Source organism: Pan paniscus, chromosome 20 (genome assembly GCF_029289425.2).
Source record: "Pan paniscus chromosome 20, NHGRI_mPanPan1-v2.0_pri, whole genome shotgun sequence".
Taxonomy (NCBI): Eukaryota; Metazoa; Chordata; class Mammalia; order Primates; family Hominidae; genus Pan; species Pan paniscus.
This window is the reverse complement of record NC_073269.2, coordinates 58,692,960-58,718,947: the sequence shown is the minus strand read 5'-3', so window position 1 is coordinate 58,718,947 and position 25,988 is coordinate 58,692,960. Positions and strand designations below refer to the sequence as shown.

The following is a 25,988-nucleotide window of genomic DNA, read 5'->3' as shown; positions in this document are numbered from 1 at the left end:
ATCTGATTAAATGGTGAGCTGTAAGCCTCTAAGTAAACATTTTCCTCAAGTTCCTCTGGTCCATAATATTCTTTGCAGATGTTGAAGGATGGGCTGGATTGACTTAGAACCTTGTTCCAGCAGAGCCCATGTGTTCATGAAGAAAACATTTGCTCAGATCTCATTTCTACCACTGCCTCTCTTTCAGTGTTTTAAACACCTATAGCTAGGGGTTCACAATTGTGTGTATTTTGAACGTATTACTGTCATTTTTCTGGGAAAATAATTGCATGTTTAGGATTCATGCCATCAGGACCTTAGACATTGAAAGAGACATTTCTTTTGCTCAGGTATATAAAAGATGGTCCTGGAATTTTTTTTTTCCTTTTTTGAGACAGAGTGTCACTCTGTCAACCATGCTTGAGTGCAGTGATACGATCTTGGCTCACTGCAACCTCTGCTTCCCAGGTCCAAGTGATCCTCCCTGGTCAGCCTCCCAAATAGCTGGGACCACAGATGCACATCACCATGCCTGGCTATTTTTTGTACTTTTCATAGAGACAGGATTTCACCGTGTTGCCCAGGTTGGTCTCAAACTCCTGGGCTCATGTGATCTACCCCCGTCAGCCTCCCAAAGTGCTGGGATTACAGGCATGAGTCACCACACCCGGCCCATCCTGCAATTTTCTAGAGAAAAAACCAACACATTCTGTTGGCCCTTCCAGTCCATCACATAGGAATGAGCCACACCTCCTTCCGACTCAACTCAGAGCTTCTCAGGATAACTTGGTGAAATGTCTCCTACTCTGAACCTCAGTGACCCCCATCTGTAATATACAGGTGAGGAATAAGACAAGAAAAGCTCAGTCAGAGTGACACTGGCCCCTGAAATGATTTGCCAAATAGTGTGTGGCTTTTTCTATATGAGAGGGCAATGCTCAGGTGTAATATGAATTTTAAATAAGTTACTGTTCTCCAAAAATATAAAAAACAGAAGTACCGGAATGGAAAAAACAGGTAATTAGACTCAGATCATCTTGAACCTCTCCTTGTCTCTGTCCACACCCACTGCCCTTCCATATCGTGTCATTTCACAACTTTAACCCACCTACACAACTCCATGTTCCCTGCAGGCCTCTCCCCTGAGCTCTACAATCGTGTGTTCAGTTGGCTCCTCAGCTCTCTGGTGGGATATCAAACAGGCGTCTCCACATGCACATTTCCATAGGTGACTTCCTAAACCCCTGAACACATTCCCTTGCAGTCCTACATGTCTCAGATGAGGGTGACAGTGTTCTTCTGGGGACTTAGCCAAACTTGACAGCATGTATTTTTAAAATGAGAAATTAATTCCATTATTTGTAAATGTTGTAATTTATAACGTAAAGAAAAGTTGTGTGTGCACATGCAAGGAGTGAGAAAATACATCATTTCCAAAATTCTTTTGAAGTGTGGGAGAAAAATATTTCAAGACCTCATCCCTATGGATCTGTGCTCCCAGGACCTCCCTGATCTCATCTCCTGCCTGTGTCCTCCTCACTCCCTCTGCTCCAGCCACGCAGGTTTCTTTCCTTTTTCTGGGGCTGAGGTTGCTCCTGTCTCAAGGCCTTCACCTGGGCTGTCCCTCGGCCTAGGACTCTATGTCCCATCAGCTGCAAGTGACAAGCAGCCTTTCTTCCCTAAGTCTTTGTTCTGACATCACTTTATCTACAGTAACCTTTGTGATCTCCCACAGCCCCCATTTGACATTGCAGCCCTACCTTCACCCCCACCTCTGGTCCATGTTGCCTGTTCTGTGTGATTCTTTTAGCTCCTTCGCTGTTCACTGGATCCTGGTGGGAACAAGTCCCCAAGGGGAGAGCAGAGCCAGAAGGTGGGGCTGTGCTCAGCTGGTACCCTCTGAGTGGAGCTCAACCCTGACTTTACATTAGGTTTCTCAGGCATTTTGCAAATACATCTTTTATGCTATTCTATCAAAGATTGCTATTATAGGATGGGACACACCCTCAATAATACAATGGCGCTGGTGATTCTCATCTGTGTCCAGCATTGAACATCAAGGCAGTTTCCCCCATATTGAGAACTGAGGTCAGTCTGTGATCCACAGGGAGGTGAGGGGGCTGTGCTCTGCATGGGGTTTGGTTAGGGCCAGATCTGTGCCCTGAAGGTCTGTGCCCTGCTTCAGCGTGTGTGTGGACATTTTCAGGAGGGAGCAAGATCTGAAAATGGGTCAAAATTACCCTTGTAGGTCTTCCTGTGGGGCTTTCTTATCTCTGCATGATCTCTCATGCAGTGGGCAGTAGAGGACAGTCTTTATACCGGGTGAGGTCTCCCCTGTGTGTGTTTTGTCACGGGAAAGGAATGTGTGGTTTCTAAACATTAAATCTCAGCTGGGTCTGGTGGTTCACCCCTGTAATCGTAGCTCTTTGGGAGGCTGAGCTGGGCAGATCTCAAGGTCAGGAGATTGAGACTCTCCTGGCCAACATGATGAAACCCCATGTCTACTAAAAATACAAAAATTAGCTGTGCATCGTGGAGTATGGCTTGAATCCCAGCTACTTGGGACACTGAGGCAGGAGAATTCCTTGAACTGGGGAGGCAGAGGTTGCAGTGAGATGAGATCATGTCACTGAACCCCATCATGGTGACAGAGCTGGACTCCATCTCAAAAAAAAATTAATTAAATATCATATTTTTTTCTCACACAGAATTAATTTCCAAAGACTCATGTTACATGAGAAAGCCACCAAGAAGACCAAAGAAAAGGAGACAAGGATGGCTCTTCCTCAGGTAAAGTGATATTCCTCAGTGGATTCTTCTCTCTCTTTTCTGATATACCAGGTATTGTAGTAGGCAGACTTCCGTGAGTCTGAAGTGTCCTGCGTCACAAGTTTGCTCGCACTCACCCAAGGCTTTTCTCAGTCCCCGTCATCTTAAATTCTATCTCCCTTTATTGCCCAGGCTGGAGTTCACTGGAGCAATCTGGGATCACTGTAACCTCCACCTCCCAGGGTCAAGAGATTCTCATGCCTCAGCATCCCAAGCAGCTGTGATTACAGGTGTCCACCACCACTCTGGGCTAATTTTGTATTTTTAATAGAGACAGGATTTCACCATGTTGGCCAGGCTGGTCTCAAACCCGTGACTTCACTTAATCTCCTTGACAATTTTTCACTGTTACTAAGAATAACACACTGGCTGCCTGTGAGCATGGTGACTTCACTGCAGATATCTGGAAGTTTCCTGCAAGTTGGGGCATTGAAAACTGATTGCTTCTTCTTGGATTTGCCATTTCCTCTTTTAGATGTGGGAAGATTCCATCCCTACCCCCAGCTGCAGAGGTGCCCTCTCTGACTAAGACTATGCAAAATTTCCCACTCACTTAAGCAAAGCTTACTACTGTGGTCTTATCACCATGATTCTTACCACCATGGTCTTACCACCGCAATTCTCCTGCCTCAGCCTCCTGAGTAGCTGGGATTACAGTCGCACACCACCACACCCCGCTAATTTTTTGTATTTTTAGTAGAGATGGGTTTCACTATGTTGGCCAGACTGGTCTCGAACTCCTGACCTCATGATCTGCCCGCCTCAGCCTCCCAAGGTCGTGGGATTACAGGCGTGAGTTACCGCCCGCCCAGCCGAGAAATATCTTGATAATATTACAGGAGCTTCCTCTTGGGTGACAGTTAGCTCTTCTTTTGGCTGTTGTTAGGATTCTTTCTCTATCTCTGAATTTTGACAGTTTTATTATGATGTTGTTTGTTATAGGTCTCTTACTTAGATTTATCCATGTTGGATATTCTTAAGGTGTTGAATTTGTTTCTTTTGCATCCTGAAATTAGAAATTTTTGCCATTATGCCTTCCAACAAGCTTTTCTGTTCCTTTCTTCTTCTCACTCACTTCTGTGACTTCTGGTACTCTTTTTTTTTTTTTTTTTGAGATGGAGTCTTGCTCTGTTGAGGTATTGCTCCTCACAAGAGAGCATTAGCTGTGGGATCTGCATGTCAACCCTGACCTAAACCACGTATGAATAAAACATACACTGACACACAGATAATTCTGTTTTGCTAGTTCTGCTGTGTTTCCGACCAGTAGCCTTAAGCAACTGTCTGAATGTTTTTATATACTGTTTCTGTTGAGCTGACAACTATTGTCCCGTGATGAAACCTTAGCTTGACTCAACTTCCCCCAGAAGGTGGTAACCTCGAGTGGGCACCAATGACTTACTGATTACTCACTGGCTTGACCACAATATCCTTCTTTGCCTTCGTTTTCGGGGGTCGCGTTCCTCATGCTTCCATCGCAGCTTTCCTCAAGAGGGCGGTCCTCACCCTTCCTTCGCAGGTTGCCTCAAGAGAGGCTTGAACTGTGGGGGGTCTGTTTCTGCAGATCCCTGACTTTCCTCACACAGGACATCAACTGAGGTATTGCTCCTCACAAGAGGGCATTAGCTGCAGGGGTCTGCCCACGGACCTGGCCCAGACGGATGAATGAAACGTACACCGACACGTAGATATTCTGCTTTGCCAGTCCTGCTGGGTGCCCAATCGCCTGCACACCAAGAGAGGTTTGTCACTGCAGCCGGCCCTGAGCAGCTCGCACTCCAGGCATTTATTTCGAATAGAATTAACAACAGAAGTTTGAGTAAACACACTTGAGGATAATTAGCATGGTTAAGAGAGTAGTTTCATGAATGATTAAAGCTCAGGTACTGTGGTCTGAAGTAAATACCATTAAGGGGCAATTTCCCTGGTCAGCCTCCCCCTAGAGGGCCATCTGGCTCAAAGGTTAGTTAATGGAGGTAGGGTAAACAGACTTAACTGGGGAAGCCTCTATTGTCCCTAGTATTTACCCTATGACCTAATGCTCTAAGGTAAGAACCGGGTGCCTTCAGCCTGTTCAATTATTACAAGCTATATAACCTTTCGGCCTTCCAAAAGGTTTGTGACTATTCCCTATAACTTTCCCTAATATTTCTCTTTAATATTTCTGCCCCTATCTTGAGTAAATCCCAACACTGTCACCCAGGCTGGAGTGCAGTGGTGCAATCTCGGCTTACTCCAGCCTCTGCCTCTGGATTCAAGCGATTCTCTCACCTCAGCTTCCCAAGTAACTGAGGTTACAGGTGCGCACCACCAAACCTGGCTAATTGTTGTATTTTTGGTAGAGATGAAATTTCACCATGTTCGCCAGGCCGGTCATGAACTTCTGACCTCAGGTGATCCCCACACCCTGGCTTCCCAAAGTGCTGGAATTACAGGCGTGAGTGCTGAAATTACAGGCATGAGCCAGAACCTGGCCTGGGACTTTCATAATGTGTAGGATGGTGTCCTTGATGGTGTCCTGTTAGTCTGTTTAGACTCCCTTCATTTTTCTTTATTCTTTGTTGTTGTTTCTTTTCCTATTCACTACTTTTTTTTTTTTTTTTTTTGAGATGAAGTTTCACTCTGGTTGCCGAGGGTGGAGTGCAATGGCATGAACTTGGCTCATTGCAACCTCCTCTTTCATGGTTAAAGCAATTCTCCTGCCTTAGCCTTTTGAATAGCCGGGATTACAGGCATGCATCACCATACCCGGCTAATTTTGTATTTTTAGTAGAGACAGAGTTTCTCTATGTTGATCAGGCTGGTCTTGAGCTACCAACCTCAGGTGATCCCCCCGCCTTGGCCTCCCAAAGTGCTAGGATTACAGTCATGAGCCACCATGCCTGTTTTTTTTTTTTTTAGACAGAGTTTTTCTCTTGTTGCCCAGGCTGGAGTGCAATGATGCAATCTCGGCTCACTGCAACCTCCACCTCCCAGGTTCAAGTGATTCTCCTGCCTCAGCCTCCTAAGTAACTGAGATTACAAGCATGCACCACCACATCTGGCTAATTTTGTATTTTTAGTAGAGACGGGGTTTCTCTATGTTGGTCAGGCTGGTCGCGAATTCCTGACCTCAGGTGATCCGCCTGCCTTGGCGTCCCAAAGTGCTGGGATTACAGGCATGAGCTACTGTGCCTGGCCCATGCCTGGCCTTTTTTAAAAAATTATTTTATTATTTTTTGAGACAGTCTCACTCTGTCACCCAGGCTGGAGTGCAGTGGGGAGCCCACCACTACACCCAGCTAATCTTTGTATTTTTAGTAGAGACAAAGTTTCACCATATTGATGAGGCTGGTCTCCGAACTGCTGACCTCAAGTGATCTACCCACCTCAGCCTCCCAAATTCCTGATATGAGCTACCTCACCTGTCCCCTCTTCACTAATTTTTAATTTACATAATGTATTCTGATTTTGAACCCATGTATTGAGTTTTTCCATTTAGTTACTGTATTTTTAGCCCGAGAGTTTCTGTGTAGTTCTTCGTAATTTCTGTATGTTGGCTGACCTTCTCATTTTCTTCATGCATTGCATTTATGATTTCTTGAAGTTGTCTCTTAATTCAATGAGCTTCCAACTTTTGGGAGAGTGGGGGTGATAGGGTCTCGCTGTGTCCCCCAGGCTGGAGTGCAGTGGTGCAATCTTGGATCACTTCAAACTCTGCTCTCCAGGCTCAAGCAATCCTCCCACCTCAGCCTGGTGAGTAGCTGTGGATGTGTCCTCTCTAGGTCTTTGCTTATAATGTCCCGACTGAAGTTAATTGAAGTGTGTGTAGGTGTGATTTGAAATGTGTCCAGGAGAGCATTAATGGAGAAGCCCATGATTTTTTTTGAGACAGTCTCCCTCTGTCGATAGGCTGGAATGAAATGGCACTATCTCGGCTCACTGCAACCTCAGCCTCCCGAGTTCAAGTGATTCTTCTGCCTCAGCCTCCTGAGTAGCTGGGGCTACAGGCGCACACCACCATACCAAGCTAATTTTTGTGTTTTTAATAGTGTCAGTGTTTCAGCATGTTGGCCCAGCTTGTCTTAATCTCTTGACTTTGTGATCCACATGCCTCAGCCTTCATAAGTGTTGGGATTATAGGTGTGAGCCACCATGCCAAGCCAAGCCCATGGTTTTAGTAGAAAACACATTATTTGCAATATATACATACATATATTTTTATTTCGAGAAAGACTTGCTCTGTTGCCCTGGCTGGAGTGCAGTGCTGTCATCTCAGCTTACCACAACCTCTGCCTCCAGAGTTGAAGCAATTCCCCTGCCTCGGCTTCCCAAATAGCTGGGATTACAGGCACATTCCCCCACCATGCCCAGCTAATTTTTCTATTTTTAGTAGATATGGGGTTTCACAATGTTGCCCAGGTTGGTCTCAAACTCCTGACCTTAAGTGATCCACCTACCTTGGTATCCCAAAGTGACAGGATTATAGGTGTGAGCCCCCATGCCTGGCTATATATATATATATAGAGAGAGAGAGAGAGAGACGGAGTCTCACTCTGCAGCCCAAGCTGAAGTGCAGTGGCACAATCTCAGCTCACCGCAACCTTTGCCTCTGGAGCTCAAGCTATACTCCTACCTCAGCCTCCCAAATAGCTGGGACTAGAGGCATGTACAACCACACCCAGTTAATGTTTTTGTGTTTTTAGTAGAGACTTGGTTTCACCATGTTGCCCTGGGTGGTCTCGAACTCCTGAGCTCAGTTGATACACCCACCTCAGCCTCCCAAACTGCTGGGATTTCAGGTGTGAGCCACCGTGCCCAGACATATATTTTTTATATTTTCCATAAAACTGAGACTTCCACAGTGACTAGGAGATTTCAAAATCTATCATGGGAAAATACAATAAAATGCAACTGCACAGAAAGAAATGTTCAAAAATACCTTAATGTGGGTTTGTCAGAACACCGTCTTGGATCAAATCAATACTTATTTTCTCTTTTCTCATTTTGTATGAAGGTAATGACTCCTCCCTAATGTTTTGTTGAAATGTGTGTTTAATTTTAGGGATGCTTGACTTTCAGGGATGTGGCTATAGAATTCTCTTTGGAGGAGTGGAAATGCCTGAACCCTGCACAGAGGGCTTTATACAGGGCCGTGATGTTGGAGAACTACAGGAACCTGGAGTCTGTGGGTGAGGAAAATGTCCCTCCTGATGTGAGGAATCTGCCCTTGTCTATCTTGGCTCTTCCTGGTTTTGTATTCTCTTTTGTGATTTTGCTGCATACATGCTTTTGATGTACATGTCATTGTTTTCTGCAGTGATGATCCTCCTGTCTGTCATAGACAGCTTCTTAGAGACTCTCCTATGGAGTGGTTTTACATAAAAACAGAACATTCATGAACCCTTTGACTAATAGAATTGAACGTCATCCTGCTCTAAGCAGAGATGCCCCTGGTAGCCCTGAGCAGAATTGTCAGGGTGGCCCAGGAGATGAGCTAGAAAGCATGACAGTGACTGACAAGTGTTTCCAGCTGTGATTCTGCTTTTGTTTTGTTTTGTTTTTTGAGACAGAGTCTCCCTCTCTTGCTCAGGCTGGAGTGCACTGTTGTGATCTCAGCTCATTGCAACCTCCGCCTCCTGCATTCAAGCAATTCTCATACCTCAGCCTCCCAACCTAACTGGAATTACAGATGCAAGTCACCATACCTTGCTAATTTTTGTATTTTTATTAGAGATGGGGAATCACCATGTTGGCCAGGCTGGTCTCAAACTCCTTGTCTCAAGCAATCTGCCCACCTCAGCCTCTAGCCAAGTGTTGGGATTACAAACCTGAGCCACCACCCTTGGCCTTTTGTTCTGGTTTTTAAGGAGCATCACAGAAGCATCTCTCACTGGTACTGTGACAGTGATCATCACATAAACTAATGATCATGTTCTCTAAACAGCAGTCACTGCTGTAGAAATTCCTCTTAGGGAGGACATCATTCAGGCTTACTGCATCATATATATGAGGCTCTTGACTGAACTCTGTTTGACATGGAATTTTGCTCTTGTTGCCCAGGCTGGAGTGCAATGATGTGATCTCTGTTCACTGCAATCTCTGCCTCCTAGGTTCAAGAAATTCTCCTGCCTCAGCATCCTGAGTAGCTGGGATTACAGGCATCCACCACCATGCCTGGCTAATTTTTGTATTTTTAGTAGAGACAGGGTGTTCTTAAACTTTGAAGATCATATTTGGGAATTTTAAAATAAGTATTGCTTTTTGTGTAATATTAACACATTTCAGTATTAAATATTATTTACCATCTGTACTTAATTGGAAACCTATTGGTCTTTATATTTTTTAGATAGCTCTTTAAAATCCATGATGGAGTTCTCATCAACAGGGCACGGTAATACAGGAGAAGTGATCCACACAGGGACATTGCAAAGACATAAAAGTCATCACATTGGAGATTTTTGCTTCCCAGAAATCAAGAAAGATATTCATGACTTTGAGTTTCAGTGGCAAGAAATTAAAAGAAATGGCCATGAAGCACCCATGACAAAAATAAAAAAGTTGACTGGTAGTACAGACCGATGTGATCAAAGACATGCTGGAAACAAGCCTATTAAAGATCAGCTTGGATCAAGCTTTTATTCACATCTGCCTGAACTGCACGAATTTCAGACTGAAGGGAAAATTGATAATCAAGTGGAGAAGTCTATCAACAATGCTTCCTTGGTTTCAACATCCCAAAGAATTTCTTGTAGGCTCAAAACCCATATTTCTAATAGGTATGGGAAGAACTTTCTCCATTCTTCATTATTGACACAAATCCAGGAAGAACACGTGAGAGAAAAACCTTTCCAATGTAATGAGTGTGGCAAAGCCTTTAATTATGGCTCACATTTAAGAAGACATCATGTAACCCATTCAGGAGAGAAACAATATAAATGTGATGTATGTGGCAAAGTGTTTCATCAAAAGCAATACCTTGCATGGCACCATAGAGTTCATACTGGAGAAAAACCTTACAAGTGTAATGAGTGTTCCAAGACCTTCGGTCACAAGTCATCTCTTACACGCCATCGTAGACTTCATACTGGAGAGAAACCTTACAAGTGTAATGAGTGTGGCAAGACCTTCAGTCAGACGTCATCCCTTGTAGGGCATCGTAGACGTCATACTGGAGAGAAACCTTACAAATGTGAAGGATGTGACAAAGTTTACAGTTGCAGATCACAACTTGAAACACATAGGCGAATTCATACTGGAGAGAAACCATACAAATGTAAGGTTTGTGACAAAGCTTTTAGGCATAATTCATGCCTTTCACGCCATAACAGAGTTCATACTGAAGAGAAACCTTACACATGTAATGAATGTGGCAAGGTTTTCCAGCGTGATTCATACCTTGCACAACATCAGAGAGTTCATACTGGAGAGAAACCTTACACATGTAATGAATGTGGTAAGGTTTTTAATCAAAAAGCACACCTTGCATGTCATTATAGGCTTCATACTGGAGAGAAACCTTACAAGTGTAATGAGTGTGGCAAGACCTTCAGTCAGAAGTCATCCCTTGTGGGCCATCGTAGACTTCATACCGGAGAAAAACCTTACAACTGTCATGAGTGTGGCAAGACCTTTGCTCGAAATTCATCCCTTCTAATTCATAAGGCAATTCATACTGGAGAGAAACCTTACAAGTGTAATGAATGTGGCAAGGTTTTTAATCAACAATCAAACCTTGCACAACATCAGAGAGTTCATACTGGAGAGAAACCTTACAGGTGTAATGAGTGTGGCAAGACCTTCAGTCATATGTCATCCTTTGTATACCATTATAGACTTCATACTGGAGAGAAACCTTACAAGTGCAATGAGTGTGGCAAGACCTTCAGTCATATGTCATCCTTTGTATGCCATCATAGACTTCATACTGGAGAAAATCCTTATAAGTGCAATGAGTGTGGCAAAGCCTTTAGTGGGCAGTCATCACTTATTCATCATCAAGCAATCCATGGTATAGGGAAACTTTACAAATGTAATGATTCTCACAAAGTCCTCAGTAATGCTACAAGCATTGCAAATCATTAGAGAATCCATAATGAAGAGAGATCTTACAAGCGTAGTAAATGTGGCAGATATTTCAGACATTGTTCATAGCTTGCAGTTCATCAGTGAACTCATACTGGAAAGAAACGTTACAAATGTCATGATTGCAGCAAGGTCTTCAGTCAAGCTTCATTTTATGCAAAACACAGGAGAATTCATATGGGAGAGAACCTCACAACTGTGACAATTGTGGCAGTCATTTTTTTTTTTTCTTTTTTCAGATGAAGTCTTACTCTTTTGTCCAGGCTGGGGTGCAGTGGCGTGATCTCGGCTCACGGCAACCTCCACCTCCCAGGTTCATACGATTCTCCTTCCTAGCCTCCTGAGTAGCTGGGACTACAAGCATGCTCCACCAAGCCTGGCTAATTTTTATGTTTTTAGTAGAGACAGGGTTTCACCATGTTGGCCTGGTTGCTCTCAACTCTTGATCTTGTGATCCGCCTGCCTCGGCCTCCCAAAGTGCTGGTATTACAGGCATGAGCCACCACGCCCAGTGTGGCAATGTCTTTACTTTACATTCACACCGCATTAGACATCAGGGAATCTATACTGGACAGAAATCTTACAAATGGAATAGGTGTGGCAATGTCTTTAGTCTGAGGTCACTCCTTGCAGAACAGTAGAAAATTCATTTTTGAGATAATTGTCCCAAATACAATTACTATAGAAAATGACAAACTTTAATTGACATTAGAGTCAATTCCGCATTGACTAGAGTTTGAATTGACTTAACATTGAGTTCAAGCATTAATTGACATAAAAAGTGTTTACGTTAAGAAGAATGGGCAGGGTGTAGTTGCTCACACCTATAATCCCAGCACTTTGGGAGGCCAAGGCAGACAGATCACTTGAGGTCAGCAGTTTGAGACCAGCTGGGCCAACAGACCTGAACCAGTTTGCCCAGCCTGTTTTTTCTTTCCTTCTTTCTTTCTTTTCTTTTCTTTTCTTTTTTTTTTTTTTTTTTTTGAGACAGAGTCTTTCTCTTGTCGCCCAAGCTGGCGTGCAATGGCACAATCTTGGTTCACTGCAACCTCCACCTCCTGCATTCAAGCAATTCTCTTTTCTAAGCCTCCCAAGTAGCTGGGATTTCAGATGTGTGCCACCACACCACATAGTCCCTCTCCATCTCAGAGATGGTTGAGAAGGCTGATGGAAAAGCCAGATACTTGTTCTACAGCTTTCCCTGACACTAGTATATCATCCACATACTGGAGCATAGATATACACTTTGGGATGCTCATCTTTTCTAACACCTCCTCAAGAATTTGGCCAAACAAGTTAGGAGAATCTGTAAATCCTTGGGGTAAGACTGTCCAGCAGTATTGTTGTTTTCACCCAGAGTGAGAATCTTCCCATTCAAAAGTGAATATATCCTGACTATCTTCAGCTAAAGGACATGCCCAGAAGGCATCTTTCAGGTCTATTTCTGTAAACCACTGATGGTCATATGGAATTTTGCTGAGAATAGTATATGGATTGGGAACAACAGGATGAGTGGTTTGAACAGTTTGATTAATGGCTTGAAGATCTTCTACAAGCCAGTATCACCAATCTGACTACTTTACAAGTAATATTGGAGTAGTATAGGGAGACATGCACAGTTCAAGTAGCCCATCTCAGATAAGGCTCTCAATTAGAGGTTTTAAACCTAATCTACCTTCTAAGGGAATTGGATATTGGTTTCTTTTCACTGTTTCCCTGGGAGTTTTTAACTTTATGTGAATTGGAGGAACTTGTAGCTTCCTTCAATTTCCCTCCCTTGACCACTCATTAGCATTGATGTAGCTTTCTTCTGCTGTAGTAAACAGGTTTAATGAAGTGAAGAATCCTTCTGGGCTTACATGCAAGCCTATACCTAACTTTGCCATTAGGCCACTTCCTAACAAGTTTGTCCCAGCCTTAGGAAGTAGCAAAAATTTAACATTGGTTGATCGGGTTTCAAATCTGACTTCTGTTTTTTCTGAGACTTTGGCTTTAAATCCTTGCCCTTTGACTCCTAAAACTTGAAGTTCTTCTAATAAACAATTTATATTAGAGGGCACAAAACAAACAGAGGAGTGGGAAGCTCCTGAGTCTATTAGAAAAGTAATAAGTTCGGCTGGGTGCCATGGCTTACACCTGTAATCCCAGCACTTTGGGAGGCCGAGGTGGGCGGATCACCTGAGGTCGAGAGTTCGAGACCAGCCTGACCCACATGGAGAAACCCCATCTCTACTAAAAATACAAATTTAGCCAGACTTTGTGGCACATGCCTATAATACTAGCTACTTGGGAAGGCTGAGGCAGGAGAATCACTTGAACCTGGGAGGTAGAGGTTGCAGTGAGCCAAGATCACGCCATTGCACTCCATCCTGGGCAACAAGAACAAAACTCTGTCTCAAAAAAAAAAAAGAAAGAAAGAAAAGTAACAAGCTCATGTTTTGGTCCCACCTTTAAATTTACCACAGGCTCTCAGTGGGACTGGAGATAGAAAAGACAGAGCCCTTGACTTCCTTATTCTTTAAATTCCTTAAGTGGGATTTTTTTTTCTCCTTTCTCCACTCAGGACATTCTCTTTTGAAATGACCTAATTTTCCACACTTGTAACATTTGTCTTGTCCCTCTCCCTTTTCAGTTTTTGGAGTCTTAGGGTACTGGGTTTGCTTTCCCTTTTTACCTGTCTTTGAGTTCTGTGGCCCCCCTGTCTCATATCTTTTGTGAGGCCTGGCAAATGGAGGCTTAAGCTTGGCCTCTGGTGCATTCTGTCAGAAAATTTTTCTTTTTGCTTTGGTTTTTCTTCATCCCTCCTTACATATACTTTTTGAGCTTATTCTAAGAATTCCCGTATAGACTGTTTTTTCCAGTTTTCTAGTTTCTGTAACTTTTTTGCAATGGCTTGCTAAATGGCTACCAATGGCTAGCTATTGGTAACAAAATGTAGCTTTAACATTTCTTGCCTGCTAGGGTCTTCTGGATCCAAATGTGCATATTTTCTCGTTTGTTCTCGTAGTCTTTTTAGAAAGTTTATAGGGCTTTCATCTTTTTTCTGTTTTATCTAAAATGCTCGGGAAAGATTCTGAGCACAGGGCACTGACTCCTGAATTCCTTTAATTATCATTTCCCTTATATCTTTCATGAATTTTTAGTGGACTGTGTCGTTATCCCATTGAGGATCTTGGGTCGGGAATTTCTGGTCTACAATGGGAACGTTTTGGCTGGATAGGTATTTACGTTCCCAAACTCTCATAGCAGTCCTGCAAATCAACTGCCTTATATATAATACTCCAATATTACCTGTAAAGTTGTCAGATGTGTCATACCGGCTCATACAAGATCTTTTGTATTATTTTATAAAACGATACAAAAGCTGCAAAGCCACCAGCCTGCGTGCTTCCCATGGAGAAGTTGGGACTTCCTGACAACTGCACAAACTCACGTGGGGGATTTCAATATCCCAAAGCACGCAGATTCCTGGTGTGGCTGGACTTGGTGCTGGGGTGCTGCGAAAGCCAGGTTTGAAGCAGAAAGACAAAAAAACCACTCACCTGTGTCAGCCTCGAGTGCTGAAGAACAACCGTGTGTGGGCCTTCAACCCTGTCTGGGTGGGTTCTGGACAGTGGGTGGGGACCCGGCGGGAGAAGGGAAAGGTTGTTGAGGGGGCAGGGCATGAAAACTGTTGCTGGAGCTGGGCAAGAGGGTGGAGGCTGCTTTGGAAGCTGGGCCTGGTTAGAGGGTGGAGGTGGAGGTAGGGCCTGGAGTTTCAAGCTTCAGCCATGCATAGACTAGTCAGCTTCTGGTGTGTGACTAGAACAGGGCTTGTTCCCTCAAGCTTCAGCTGTGCATAGACTGGTCAGACTCCGTAGTGACTAGAGCAGGCAGTCTTCTTTAGCAGCAGCTTGATCTCATCTCAGGATCAGCCAAGTTGGATGATCTGGGTCCTGCTGGCTTGTCTACTTGTCTTGAGCTGCCAGTTTCAGCTGACTGTGGTGGATCTAAGGCACAACACCTGCAACTTTAACAGCAGTGGGACTGGACAAGATTACAGTATAGGGCTTATATTGTATGAGTCTTAGAGAAGTTGGATTCTACATAGCTGGTGGCCTTGTAGCTGTGTCAAAAAAAAGAACTGGCTAAATACAGACATTTGTAAAACATAGTCATGCTTAAGAGACTAGGGAAATGAGTAACAGTAGAAGAATTTGTCTTTCTCTCTCTCTCTCTTTTTTTTCCCTTCACTTTGTTCTGGAATTTAAAAAGTGTCTAGAGCCCATTCCTTTAGCCTTAGCTTTTTGGACAGCGTTATCTTATAACTTTCCTTGAAGTGAGCTGCTAAGCAGAAGAAAACTTGTTTCTTTTTCTTTTTAACCTTTACCACAATTCTGTGGGCCAAAGGGATCAGGAGACAGACATACAGCAGTAGAAAACCTGAGACAGAGAAAAGAAGAATGAGAAAGACTCATAACAGATGGTAAAGTAGAGGAGGGGTGAGGGATTTGCCAAGAGGTGACAAAAGTGAAAAAAAAAAAGATAAGAAAGCAGGAGGAGAAAAGCAACTGGAGAAATGTAGAGAAAAGCTAGATGTACAGAGAGATGAAGAACAGCAAGGCAGGAAGAGGGGCAGCAAAGAGGGAGGCTCATCAGAGTGAGGGAGAGGAGGAGGGATTTGCAGCCAGGACAGACAGAGTAGAGTGGTGCTGGTGGCAAGGAGAACAGAGGAAGAACAACAGCAGGGAACACAGCTGGGAATCTAGGGTGCCAGAGAGTGGGTACAGAGGGGTAGAACAGGGAAGAGATAATTTAACAGGGAGAAAAGAGGAGGTGCAGAGATGGGAGAAGAGGTGGAAATATACGGAGATTGAGGATGATTGAAAGACTGGGGAGAAGGAGGAACAAGAGGTTATATAAGTTCCAAGGATGAAGCAGAAGAGGTGGAAGAGAAGGAATAGAGGTAAGAAGGGAATAAACAGCAGGAGAAGAGAGGGGTACAGAATGAGGTGCAGAATCCCAGGGAAATAGAAAAAAAAAGAGCTAGAGAGAGAAGGAGAGAATGAGAGATATTTACAGAATTAGGGAGGGAAGCACAGTAATGAAGAAAGAGGGGCTGGGCACAGTGACTAATGCCTGTAATCCCAGCACTTTAGGAGACTAAGGCAAGGGGATTGCCTGAGTCCAGGAGTTTGAGACCAGTGTGGGCAACATAGTGAGACCCCCCATCTCTTCCAAAAAACAAAAATTAACAGGGCATGATGGTGCACACCTGTACTCACAGCTACTCTAGAGGCCAAGGCAGATGAGTGAGTGAGTTCATTGGATATGATTACTTGTGACATCTTCACTTCTGTGTATATAATAAATAAATTATTTAAATTATACAGATGAAACTGAGAATTTTAAAATGCCTATCTATAAGACATGTACATTCTATAAATCTTGGCATCAGAGGTTAGTTTCCACTTGGAATCCCTATTCAGCCACAGGATAGTGATTTATTCACTTGAGAGTCACTCTCTTCCCTTTTTGCAGGGTGGTGTAGGAAGTGGGGCGGTGAGGTGGGAAAAAAATCACTTTCTGTTATTACATAATGTGGGAAATGAGAGGACTGGAGAGATCGATGGGTGAAACATAGGGGTTTTATTAAGGTGCACACCAGCTCAGTGGACTCACATCCAGAAAGCTAAGCCCAGAACAAAGACAGAGCTGGGCTTATATAGGCAAGCTTACAGAAGCAGGACAAAGATAGTAAATCATACAGTGACAGGTTATGTAATCTATACCATAACTGCTGCCTTGGTATAACTTGTGGCCTTGCTTAGCTGTGACCTTGCAGATGCATCAAAAGAAAAACAGGAACTTACAGAGTTTGCTAAATACAGACATGCAGACATTTGCAAAAATAGTCAAAATTAATGATTCTGGGAAAGGAGAGACAGTAAAGGAATTTGTTTTCTTAACCATGTGTAGTTGGGGGGGATGTATCCAGTTTCTTAGACTGGGTCACCACAAACCTTTCTATGGCCTTTCATGTTACTATCCTTGGAGTGAGTTAGCTCAGCAGAGGAAAATTTGCTTTCTTCTTTAATTTCTGCCTCAATAATACTTTTAATTTAATTAACTAATTAATTAATATTTTGAGATAGCATCTGGCTCTATCACCCAGGATGGAGTGCCATGGAGTGATCTCCTCTAACTGTAGCCTTGACCTCTGGGGGTCAAGTGATCCTCGTACCTTGGCCTCCCGAGTAGCTAGGACCACAGGCATGAGCCACCAATCCCAGCTAGTTTTGTTGTTGTTGTTGTTGTTTGGAGAAATGGGATTTCACTGTTTCCCAGGCTGGTCTCAAATTCCTTGATGCAAAGGATCTTCCTGCCTTGGACCCTCAAAGTACCAGCATTACAGGGATTAGCCACCACACCTGGCCTACATATAATTTTTTAAAGGAATATCAAACCATGGTGGCTCATGCCTGTAATCCCAGCACTTTGGGAACCTGAGATGAGCAGGTCACCTAAGGTCAGGAGTTTAAGACCAGCCTGGCCAACATGGTGAAACCTGGTCTCTACTAAAAATACAAAACTTAGCTGGGTGTGGTGGCATGCACCTGTAGTCACAGCTAGTCAAGATGCTGAGGCATGAGAATCACTTGAACCTGGGAAGTAGAGGTTGCAGTGAGCCGAAATCATGCCACTGCCCTGCAGCCTGGGTGGCAGAGCAAGTCTTCATCTCACAAAAACAAGCAAACAAACAAAAAATAAACAAAATCAAAAACAGGAACATGAAAACTGCTTTTGTTCTCTTGTGTAATAGATTTACTTTATTTTTTTTTTCTGTTTCCTCTTCATTTTTCTATTTTTCTTTCTTTATCCTTTTTTTGGCGGGGGGGCAGAATCTCACTCAGTCACCCACACTGGAGTGCAGTGGCATGATCTTGGCTCACTGCAACCTCTGTCTCCCGGGTTCAAGTGATTCTTTTGCCTCAACCTCCTGAGTAGGTGGCACTACAGGTATATGTCAGCACGCCCAGCTAATTTTTGTATTTTCAGTAGAGATGGAGTTTCACCATGTTGGTCAGGCTGACCTTAAACTCCTGACCTCAGGTGATCTGCACATCTTTGCCTCCCAGAGTGCTGGGATTACAGGCGTGAGCATCTGTGCCTGGCCAAGATAAATCTTAGTTTTCAAAATTTCTTTTTTAATACATAATCACTTCTGAAAGATGCCTTTGTTGCATCCTGTAATCAGCTCACATCATTTTTTTCTGTACATGTATGTTTTTCAGTTATTTTCCTGTTGACCCCAGAATTTGTTATATTTTTTGAAACAATTTCAAAATAGTTTCTGTTTGTGTCTGGTTCAGATCGAGATGTGCATGCTTTCTAGTCTTTATTATTTATTGGAAACCTTTGGTACCTAATGCAGAGGTTTGATTGTTTCAGTGTGTACCCGGTAAAGATGTCAGTGACCTTTTACCATAACATCAAAGTGTAGTTTAACCAGTTAGTCTATTTTTCAGTTTTCTTTCCTTATGTCATTTGTTAAAATCTTGAGCTGTAAGCTATTAAGTGCATGTTTCCCTCAGGCCCTCTGGTCCATTCTGGACAAATGTTGAAAGATGGGCTGGATTGGCACGGAACGCTGTGCCAAAAGCACCCCTTTTTTTTTTTTTTTTTTTTTTTAAGATGGAGTTTTGCTCTTGTTGCCCAGACTGGAGTGCAATGGTGAGATCTCAGCTCACCACAACCTCCTCCTCCCGGGTTCAAGCTATTCTCCTGCCTCTGCCTCCCAAGTTGCTGGGACTACAGGTGCCTGTCACCACGCCCAGGTAATTTTTTGTATTTTTAGTAGAAATGGAGTTTCACCATGTTGGCCAGGCTGGTCTCAAACTCCTGACCTCAGGTGATCCACCTGCCTCGACCTCCCAAAAAGCTGCAATATCAGGCATGATCCATCGCACCCGGCCACCCATGTATTCTTGATTGAAAACATTTGCTCATGTCTTAGTTCTACAGCTGACCTTCTTTCACTGTTTTCAAGGTCAATAACTGTGTGTTCACACTTCTGCATTTTATAAATGTTCCTGTGATTTTCTTGTAATGAAGAATTAAATGTTGGGAGTCAGTGGCATCAGAACCTTGCAAAAGAGGTTTTTTTAGCCCAGGTATGTGGAAGACACTTCTTTAATTTTCAATAATGGGTGTGATAAAGACCAACCCTTCCCATTAGCCCTTCCAGGCCCACATGTAAGAATTCAGACACATCTTTTCACTCATCTCAGACCTTCTCAGTGTAACTCGGTGAAAATGTCTTCACTCTGAGCCTCAGTGAGCCTCCCTGCAACTTGCAGATGAGGGGCTACACCGGAAAAGCTCAACCTGAGTGACCCTGGCCCCTGAAATGATTGGCAAAATAGAGTGGGTGTCTGGGTGTGGCTTTTTTTCTGTGAGAGGGGACTGTCCAGTTGTAATTAGAATTTTAAATGGGATGCAGTACCCAAAAAATGAAAAAAAAAAAAAAAAAGCAGAAGAATGGAAGAAACAGAGTTGTAGACTCAGACACAGAGACCATCTTCGGGGCCTTTCTCTGTGTGAGGACATCACAGCGAAATCTAAAGCAGGTCATGTGAGTCCCTGGCAGGGAACCCTCCACCAGCTTCCCGTGTTCCCCAGGACAAAAGCCCCACTCCTCACTGTGGCTCCACAGCCCTGTGTCCAGGGCCCCTGCCAGTGTCCAGCCTCCTCCTGGGAGCTTGCCCTCATCTCATGACTACCTCTGCCCCAGTCACAGTTGCTTTTCTCTTTTCCCAAACATGAAAACCCTTCCTGTCTCAGGTCATTGTCCCTGCTCTTACACTATGTACCTAAATGATGACAGCACTGTCCCTTTCTCCTCCTTCAGGTCTAGGCTCAGAGATGTCTCCCATGCCCTCCCACCCCCATCTGAAGATTCCACTGCCTGTCAGTCTCTCATGTTACTCAGAAATTTTTTTTTTTTTTTTTTTTTTAAGACAGAGTTTTGCTCTTGTCACCCAGGCTGGAGTGCAATGGCACAATCTCGGTTCACCACAACCTCCACCTCCCAGGTTCAAGCAATTCTCCTGCCTCAGCCTCCCGAGTAGCTGGGACTACAGGTGCATGCCACAACACCCAGCTAATTTTTTGTATTTTTAGTAAAGATGGGGTTTCACTGTGTTGACCAGGATGGCCTCAATCTCCTGACCTCTTGATCCACCCACCTCAGCCTCCCAACGTGCTAGGATTACAGGAGTGAGCCACCATGCCCGACAGTTGCTCAGGATTTTTATCTCTGCATCACTCACATCGTTAATCCTTTTTTTTTTTTTTTCTATTTGAGACAGAGTCTGACTCTGTGGTCCAACCTGTGAGTGCAGTCTCTTTTTCTTGACTCACTGCAACCTCTGTCTCCTGGGTTCAAGTGATTTTTGTGCCTCAGCCTCCCAAGTAGCTAGGATTACAGGTTTGTGCTACAAAGCTGGCTAATTTTTGTATTTTTATTTTTAGTTTATTGTATATTTGAGTCTCACTCTGTCACCCAGCTGGAGTGCAGTGGCATGATCTCGGCTCACTACAACCTCCACCACCCAAGTTCACTGGAACCTCCACTCCTAGGTTAAAGCGATTCTCCTACCTCAGTCTCCCCAGTAGCTGGGATTACAGATACCCACCAAGCCTGGCTACTTTTTGTGTTTTTAGTACAGACAGGGTTTCACCATGTTGGCCAGGCTGGTCTTGCACTCCTGACCTCAAGTAATCTGCCCATCTCAGCCTTCCAGAGTGCTAGTATTATAGGCATGAGCCATGGTGCCCAGCCCAATTTTTGTATTTTTGGTAGAGACAGGGTTTCACCATGTTGACCAGGTTGGTCTTGAACTCCTGAGCTCAAGTAATCCTCCCACCTCATTTTCCTAAGTAGCTGGGACCACAGACACACAGACATGCACCACTAACCCAGTTCATGATAGACCCTTGGACTTTACTGTTATGGAAAATGTATATAAAGAAATATCAGTGTGTCAAAACATTATGTCTGTCACAAGCTGGTGAAAGAAAAATAAAAATTACTAAGCCAAAGAGAAAAGTCAAGCTAGGAACTGTGTCAGACAAACTTGCCTCCCGTTTTATTCCTAAACAAGATAGCTACAAGGATTTTTAAAAAGTTACAGAGAGGCTGATCACCTGAGGTCGGGAGTTCGAGACCAGCCTGACTGACATGGAGATACCCGGTCTTTACTAAAAATACAAAATTAGCCAGGTGTGGTGGTGCCTGCCTGTAATCCCAGCTACTCAAGAGGCTGAGGCAGGAGAATCGCTTGAACCCAAGAGGCGAAGGTTGCAGTGAGCCGAGATTGGGCCACTGCACTCCAGCTTGGGCAAGAGCAAAACTGTCTCAAAAAAAAAAAAGAAAGAAAAGCTACAATACTCCCCTCACAAACTGGAAGCCTCAAGCTCTTCACCCTAAAATAGTTCTGTTGAATTTCACCCTGGCAATGTAAACTGATAGCTTATCTGCACAGGTGTGGGACAGAACCCGTCCCTCTGCACACCTGAGTCAAATGCCTATCTGACTGTTTCCCCTGCCCTATTTATGTAAAAAGTCAGAGTCAATGAGCCAGATTAAGGCATAAGTGACTATTCCTCTACTCCCTCTCATATATAAATTGTGTATTCAGTGAAAGGCTGATGAGTCACTCAAAGAATATGATAATTTATTATCTACCTGTGACCCGGAAGCCCCCCAATTCCAGTTTTTCCACCTTTCCAGACCGAATTAATGTACATCTTATATGTATTGATTGATGTCTCATGTCTCTGTAAAATATGTAAAACCAAACTGCAGCCTGAAAACCTTGGGCACCTGTGGTCGGGACCGCCTGAGGCTGTGTCACAGGTGCATTTTTAACCTTGGCAAAGGAGATTTCTAAATTGATTGAGACCTGTTAGATACTTTTGGTTCACAAGCTCATGAACACAGAAAAAAAAGAATAGGAAAAAAACTAGCACAAAATCAGTTCCAAAATGATCGCGATGCCGCCATTGCACTCCAGCCTGGGCAACAAGAGAGAAACTCCATCTCAAAAAACAGTAAAAGAAAAGAAAAGAACTAGGTGTAATGGAAAGCACGAAATCAGTTCCAAAATCTGAACTCCTTCATATTTATTCAACATAGGGAAATGCTCTTCAACTTTGTGTGGTTAGATTCCATTTATGAATGATATATTTCTAATATTTGATTAAAATAAAAACCCATGCTATGTAATTTTAGCCAATTTAAAGCTGCAAATAATAAATGATCAATTATATACATACATGAAACTTCCTAATATTTCGCTTAGTATTGCTATTGCTATGTTCTTGAGGCAGACGCTCCGTCTGTCAGATAGATACATTACCAGAGCTTGGTGTCTTCCATATTTGTGCTTAGGACTCTGTGGTGCATGAGTGTATAAACTTAAGCAGGAACCTAGGAGAGCTAGAGCGTGGGGGCGGTGCCTGGAACAAGACTGGGGCGGGGCAAGAGGGAGGAGGCCGCCTGGGGGCCAGGCCATAGAACGGGAAAGGGCAGAACCAGAGGGTTATCGTCATCTTGGGGGCGGGGTCTGGAGGGGGTGTTGTTCTGAAGGGTGGGGGCCTGCAAGGGTCGGGTTCGGGCTCTCTCCTCAGCTGGGCCCCGGATGTCGCCTGCTGACATCCTCTTGCCCGCCTGGACTAAATCCTCCGAGTTCTGATTGGTGGATTGGTTCTGATGTGCCGTGATATTACCCCTAATATCACAGGGATGTTTCCTGCCCATTTCAAGTTAGTGTTTCAGACAATCGAAGATAAAACAACATGTTGTAGTAGGCCACCTGTACTGAACGCTGAATCGTTTTTCCTCTTAAGTTGAAAATGGTTTTAATGCAAAGCGCCTTGTTTGAGCAGGCAGAGTCCTGCAGTCGGGGGGAACTCCCCCCTCAGTCTGGGGCAGCGCAGTGGGGAGGGCAGGGACCTCAGTAAAGGGGTGGAGTGGGGCGCTGGTTGCAGAGGGGACTGAGAATTAGTCAGTAGAACTGCTTGAACCCAGGAGGTGGAGGTTGCAGTGAGCTGAGATTGCACCACTGGGCGACAGAGCAATACTGCCTCTCAAAGAAAAATAAAAAAGAGTTTTCCTGTCAATAATTGGGAAGACTAAGCAGCCCCAGAGATAAGACCTCATGGGATCATTGTTACTTCTTATGGAGTGATAAAGTGACCTTCCTCGAATTGTATCAATCCACAACCAATCAAGTTGCTGCAACCTATGCACTGGGCTTGAATGAAAACTGTCATGATTCTGCTAAAGCTTCTCTGTCTTTCCCTGTGTGTGAAACCTTAACGTCTCTACTTTGGAACGCCAATCTCATTCATTTGGAGTTGGTGTTTCCAGGTGGCTATCCTCAAGCTTTGTGTTCACATAAACTCAGTACTTAATCGTATATTCTAAATTTTATTATTTACTGCTGACGTCAGTTTCTGTCGGATTGTAGGCGCCTGACCAGAGAGGGCACGTGTCGCTATGTTGTAAAACTCACACTCGTCAAAAAGACATGGGTTAGGGTTTTCCCCCTCCCTCTGGATGAAGCTAATTAGCTGACACAGATGGTCACCTCCATTACCAAATAGAGCCAGGATGAAATATGTGTGACCAAGAGTGTTGTCAAGTCCTCTTCCCTGAGGACTGATTAGTGTTTATCTTGAAAACATGTACTCAATGGGTTGTATAGAACAGTGAAGTTTCCTTGTCTCTTTTCAACCTCTTAGCTGTTTGCCTCAATTTCCCATCATATTCTGGTTTAAGGCTTATTTATTAATAAAGTGGTTTTTATTTCTTTCACTATTATCATCGTGAAGATGATTTCTCATTTGGGGGAAGATTTTTTTTTGTTTTCCATTATATTTTCTCAAAATTTAAAGAGTAAAGAAATGAATATTTTTTGGGCCAGGAAGTGTGGCTTATGACTATAATCCCAGCACTTTCAGAGGCTGAGGCAGTCAGATCACTTGAAGTCAGAAGTTCGAGACCAGCCTAGCCAATATAGTGAAACCTCGTTTGTATCGAAAATACAAAAATTAGCCGGGCATGGTTGTGCGCGCCTGTAATGTCAACTACTCCAGAGGCTGAGACAGGAAAATCGGTTCAACCCAGGAAGCAGAGGCTGCAGTGAGCCCAGATCTCGCCACCGCATTCCAGCCTGGCCAACAAAGAAAACTCTGCCTCAAAAAAAAAAAAAAAAAAAGAACAGAAAAAAGTAAATATATAAAAGAAAATAAGCCGGGCGCGGTGGCTCACACCTGTAATCCCAGCACTTTGGGAGGCCGAGGCGGGCGGATTACTTGAGGTCGGAAATTTGAGACCAACCTGACCAACATGGAGAAATCCCATCTCTACTAAAAATACAAAATTAGCAGGGCATGGTGGCACATCCCTGTAATCCCAGCTACTTGGGAGATAGAGGCATGAGAATCGCTTGAACCTGGGAGACAGAGATCGCGCCATTGCACTCCAGCCTGGTCAACTAGAGCAAAACTCCATCTCAAGAAACAAAAAAAGAAACTGATAGATCTCTTACACAAATACGCTGGGACAACTAACTGGATATCCACGTGGAAAAGAATAATGTTGGATCCCTATGTAACATCATCAAAAATTTTATTATAAAAAAGAGAGAGAGAGACGAGGAAGGGAGCCCTGTGGGAGGGGGTGTTACTTTGTCGCCCAGGCTGGCCTGAACTCCCAGGCTCGGCGATCCTCCCGCCGCTGCTTCCTGAATAGCTGGGACCTCAGGCTCCCGCTCCCGCGCCCATATCCCAGCTGTGTTTAAGCCGCAGGTGGTGACCTCACCCATCCTTGGCCTGAGCACTCCATCCTGCATCTCAGGCAGTGGCCTGAGTCTCTAAAGCTGAGCACAGCCTGGACTCTCTCCCAAGTGAATGGAGAATAGAAAGGGAGAGGATTTCTATTCGGTTCTGTGGGCCGTCAGCATGAAATTGTACCTTCCGCCCAGGCAGGGCTTTGCATTTCACATTCTAGTTTGCATCCCCGTTCCAGATAATTCCAGGGCTTTTGAATCATGCCTCAGCCTTCCTGGCCGGTCTCGCCTCCAAAACCCGAAAAATGCCTCTGCGCTGGGAACGATGCTGAGAGACTCACAGGTCCCGCCCTGGCCCCGCCCACTGCTGGTTCTAAAGGGGAAAGTCTCTCGGCTTCCCACCCCGCCCCTACCTCGTCCAGGCCCCGCCCACCTCGCGGGCCCCGCCCAGACCTGGCTTCTGTACTGCGCGCGCAGATTCGCGCAAACCCGGAAGCGGATTACGTGGAGTGAAGGTCACACCGTGGCGGTGAGTTTCGCTCTTCTATTAAGTCTGCGCTTACCAGGTGCCCGGCGCTGCTGTACCTGAGACGTGGGGTCCCCACAGACCTGGAAATTCTCTCCCTTCTTCCTTCACCCAGGACAAATTGAGACGTCCCCATGAGAGTCCGGATATCGCTTCCTTTTGGGTTTAAAGTCGCTCTGAGGCTGGGCTGTCCCCGGTCTTTCTGCTGTAGGGCGATGTATACACTTCCTGTCGCGTAGTTTTCCTGCTCAAAACTGTTTTCTGACTCCTCCCGCCCCTCGCTTTTTAAAGTCCTCACCCGAGAGCTGGATTCCCGCCCTGGGCGCCTCCCACCCTCGCCTTCGTAGGCCACTGGAGCGCAGCGCCGGGGACCCAGTCCCAGGGAGGCCGCGTACTTTGCCTGGTCCTGGAATCCTGCAGACCCCAACCTTGTCTTAAGGCGCCGTCTCCCCCCACCTCCCTCCTCGTGGCGGGCCTTGCTGCTCCACAGGTCTCTCCTCCACAGGTCTCTCCTCCACAGTCACCTCTTCCCCTGAACCCGCGTTGGGGAGGTACCCGGGGCCTGTCCTGTGACACGGGGTGTTCTTGCCTGCCCAGCTCCAGCCCCCGGAAAACGAGCTCCCCCGGGATGCAGGCGTCTTATCCAAACCCTCCTGTGATTGTGTCGGCCAAAGGCATTGGGAGACACAGCAGTAGAAAAACTGAGACAGAGAAAAGAATGAGAAAGACCCATAACAGAGGGCAAAGTAGAG

General features: G+C 44.6%; 1 protein-coding gene across 13 annotated transcripts in view; it reads left to right on the top strand.

Annotated features, from left to right (window-relative positions):
* The window catches only part of LOC100970246 (zinc finger protein 83), a 138,321-nt gene that overhangs the window by 87,069 nt on the left and 25,264 nt on the right, over positions 1-25,988 (top strand). For 3 of the 13 annotated variants that reach the window (XM_055103853.2, XM_063600589.1, XM_063600586.1), the window contains exon 2: positions 2,688-2,769. The exons of 1 other annotated variant lie outside the window; for it this stretch is intronic. Coding sequence is in view for 4 of the 12 variants with exons in the window: in XM_063600581.1 (XP_063456651.1) it covers positions 2,688-2,769; positions 6,466-6,543; positions 7,870-7,979; positions 9,137-10,872 (2,006 nt within the window). In the remaining 8 variants the exon portion in view is untranslated. Of the gene's footprint in view, positions 1-2,687; positions 2,770-6,465; positions 6,544-7,852; positions 7,980-9,136; positions 25,240-25,988 lie in introns of those variants that run through there. 9 more of the 13 variants (XM_055103857.2, XM_055103851.2, XM_063600583.1 and 6 more) reach the window with 8 other exon arrangements.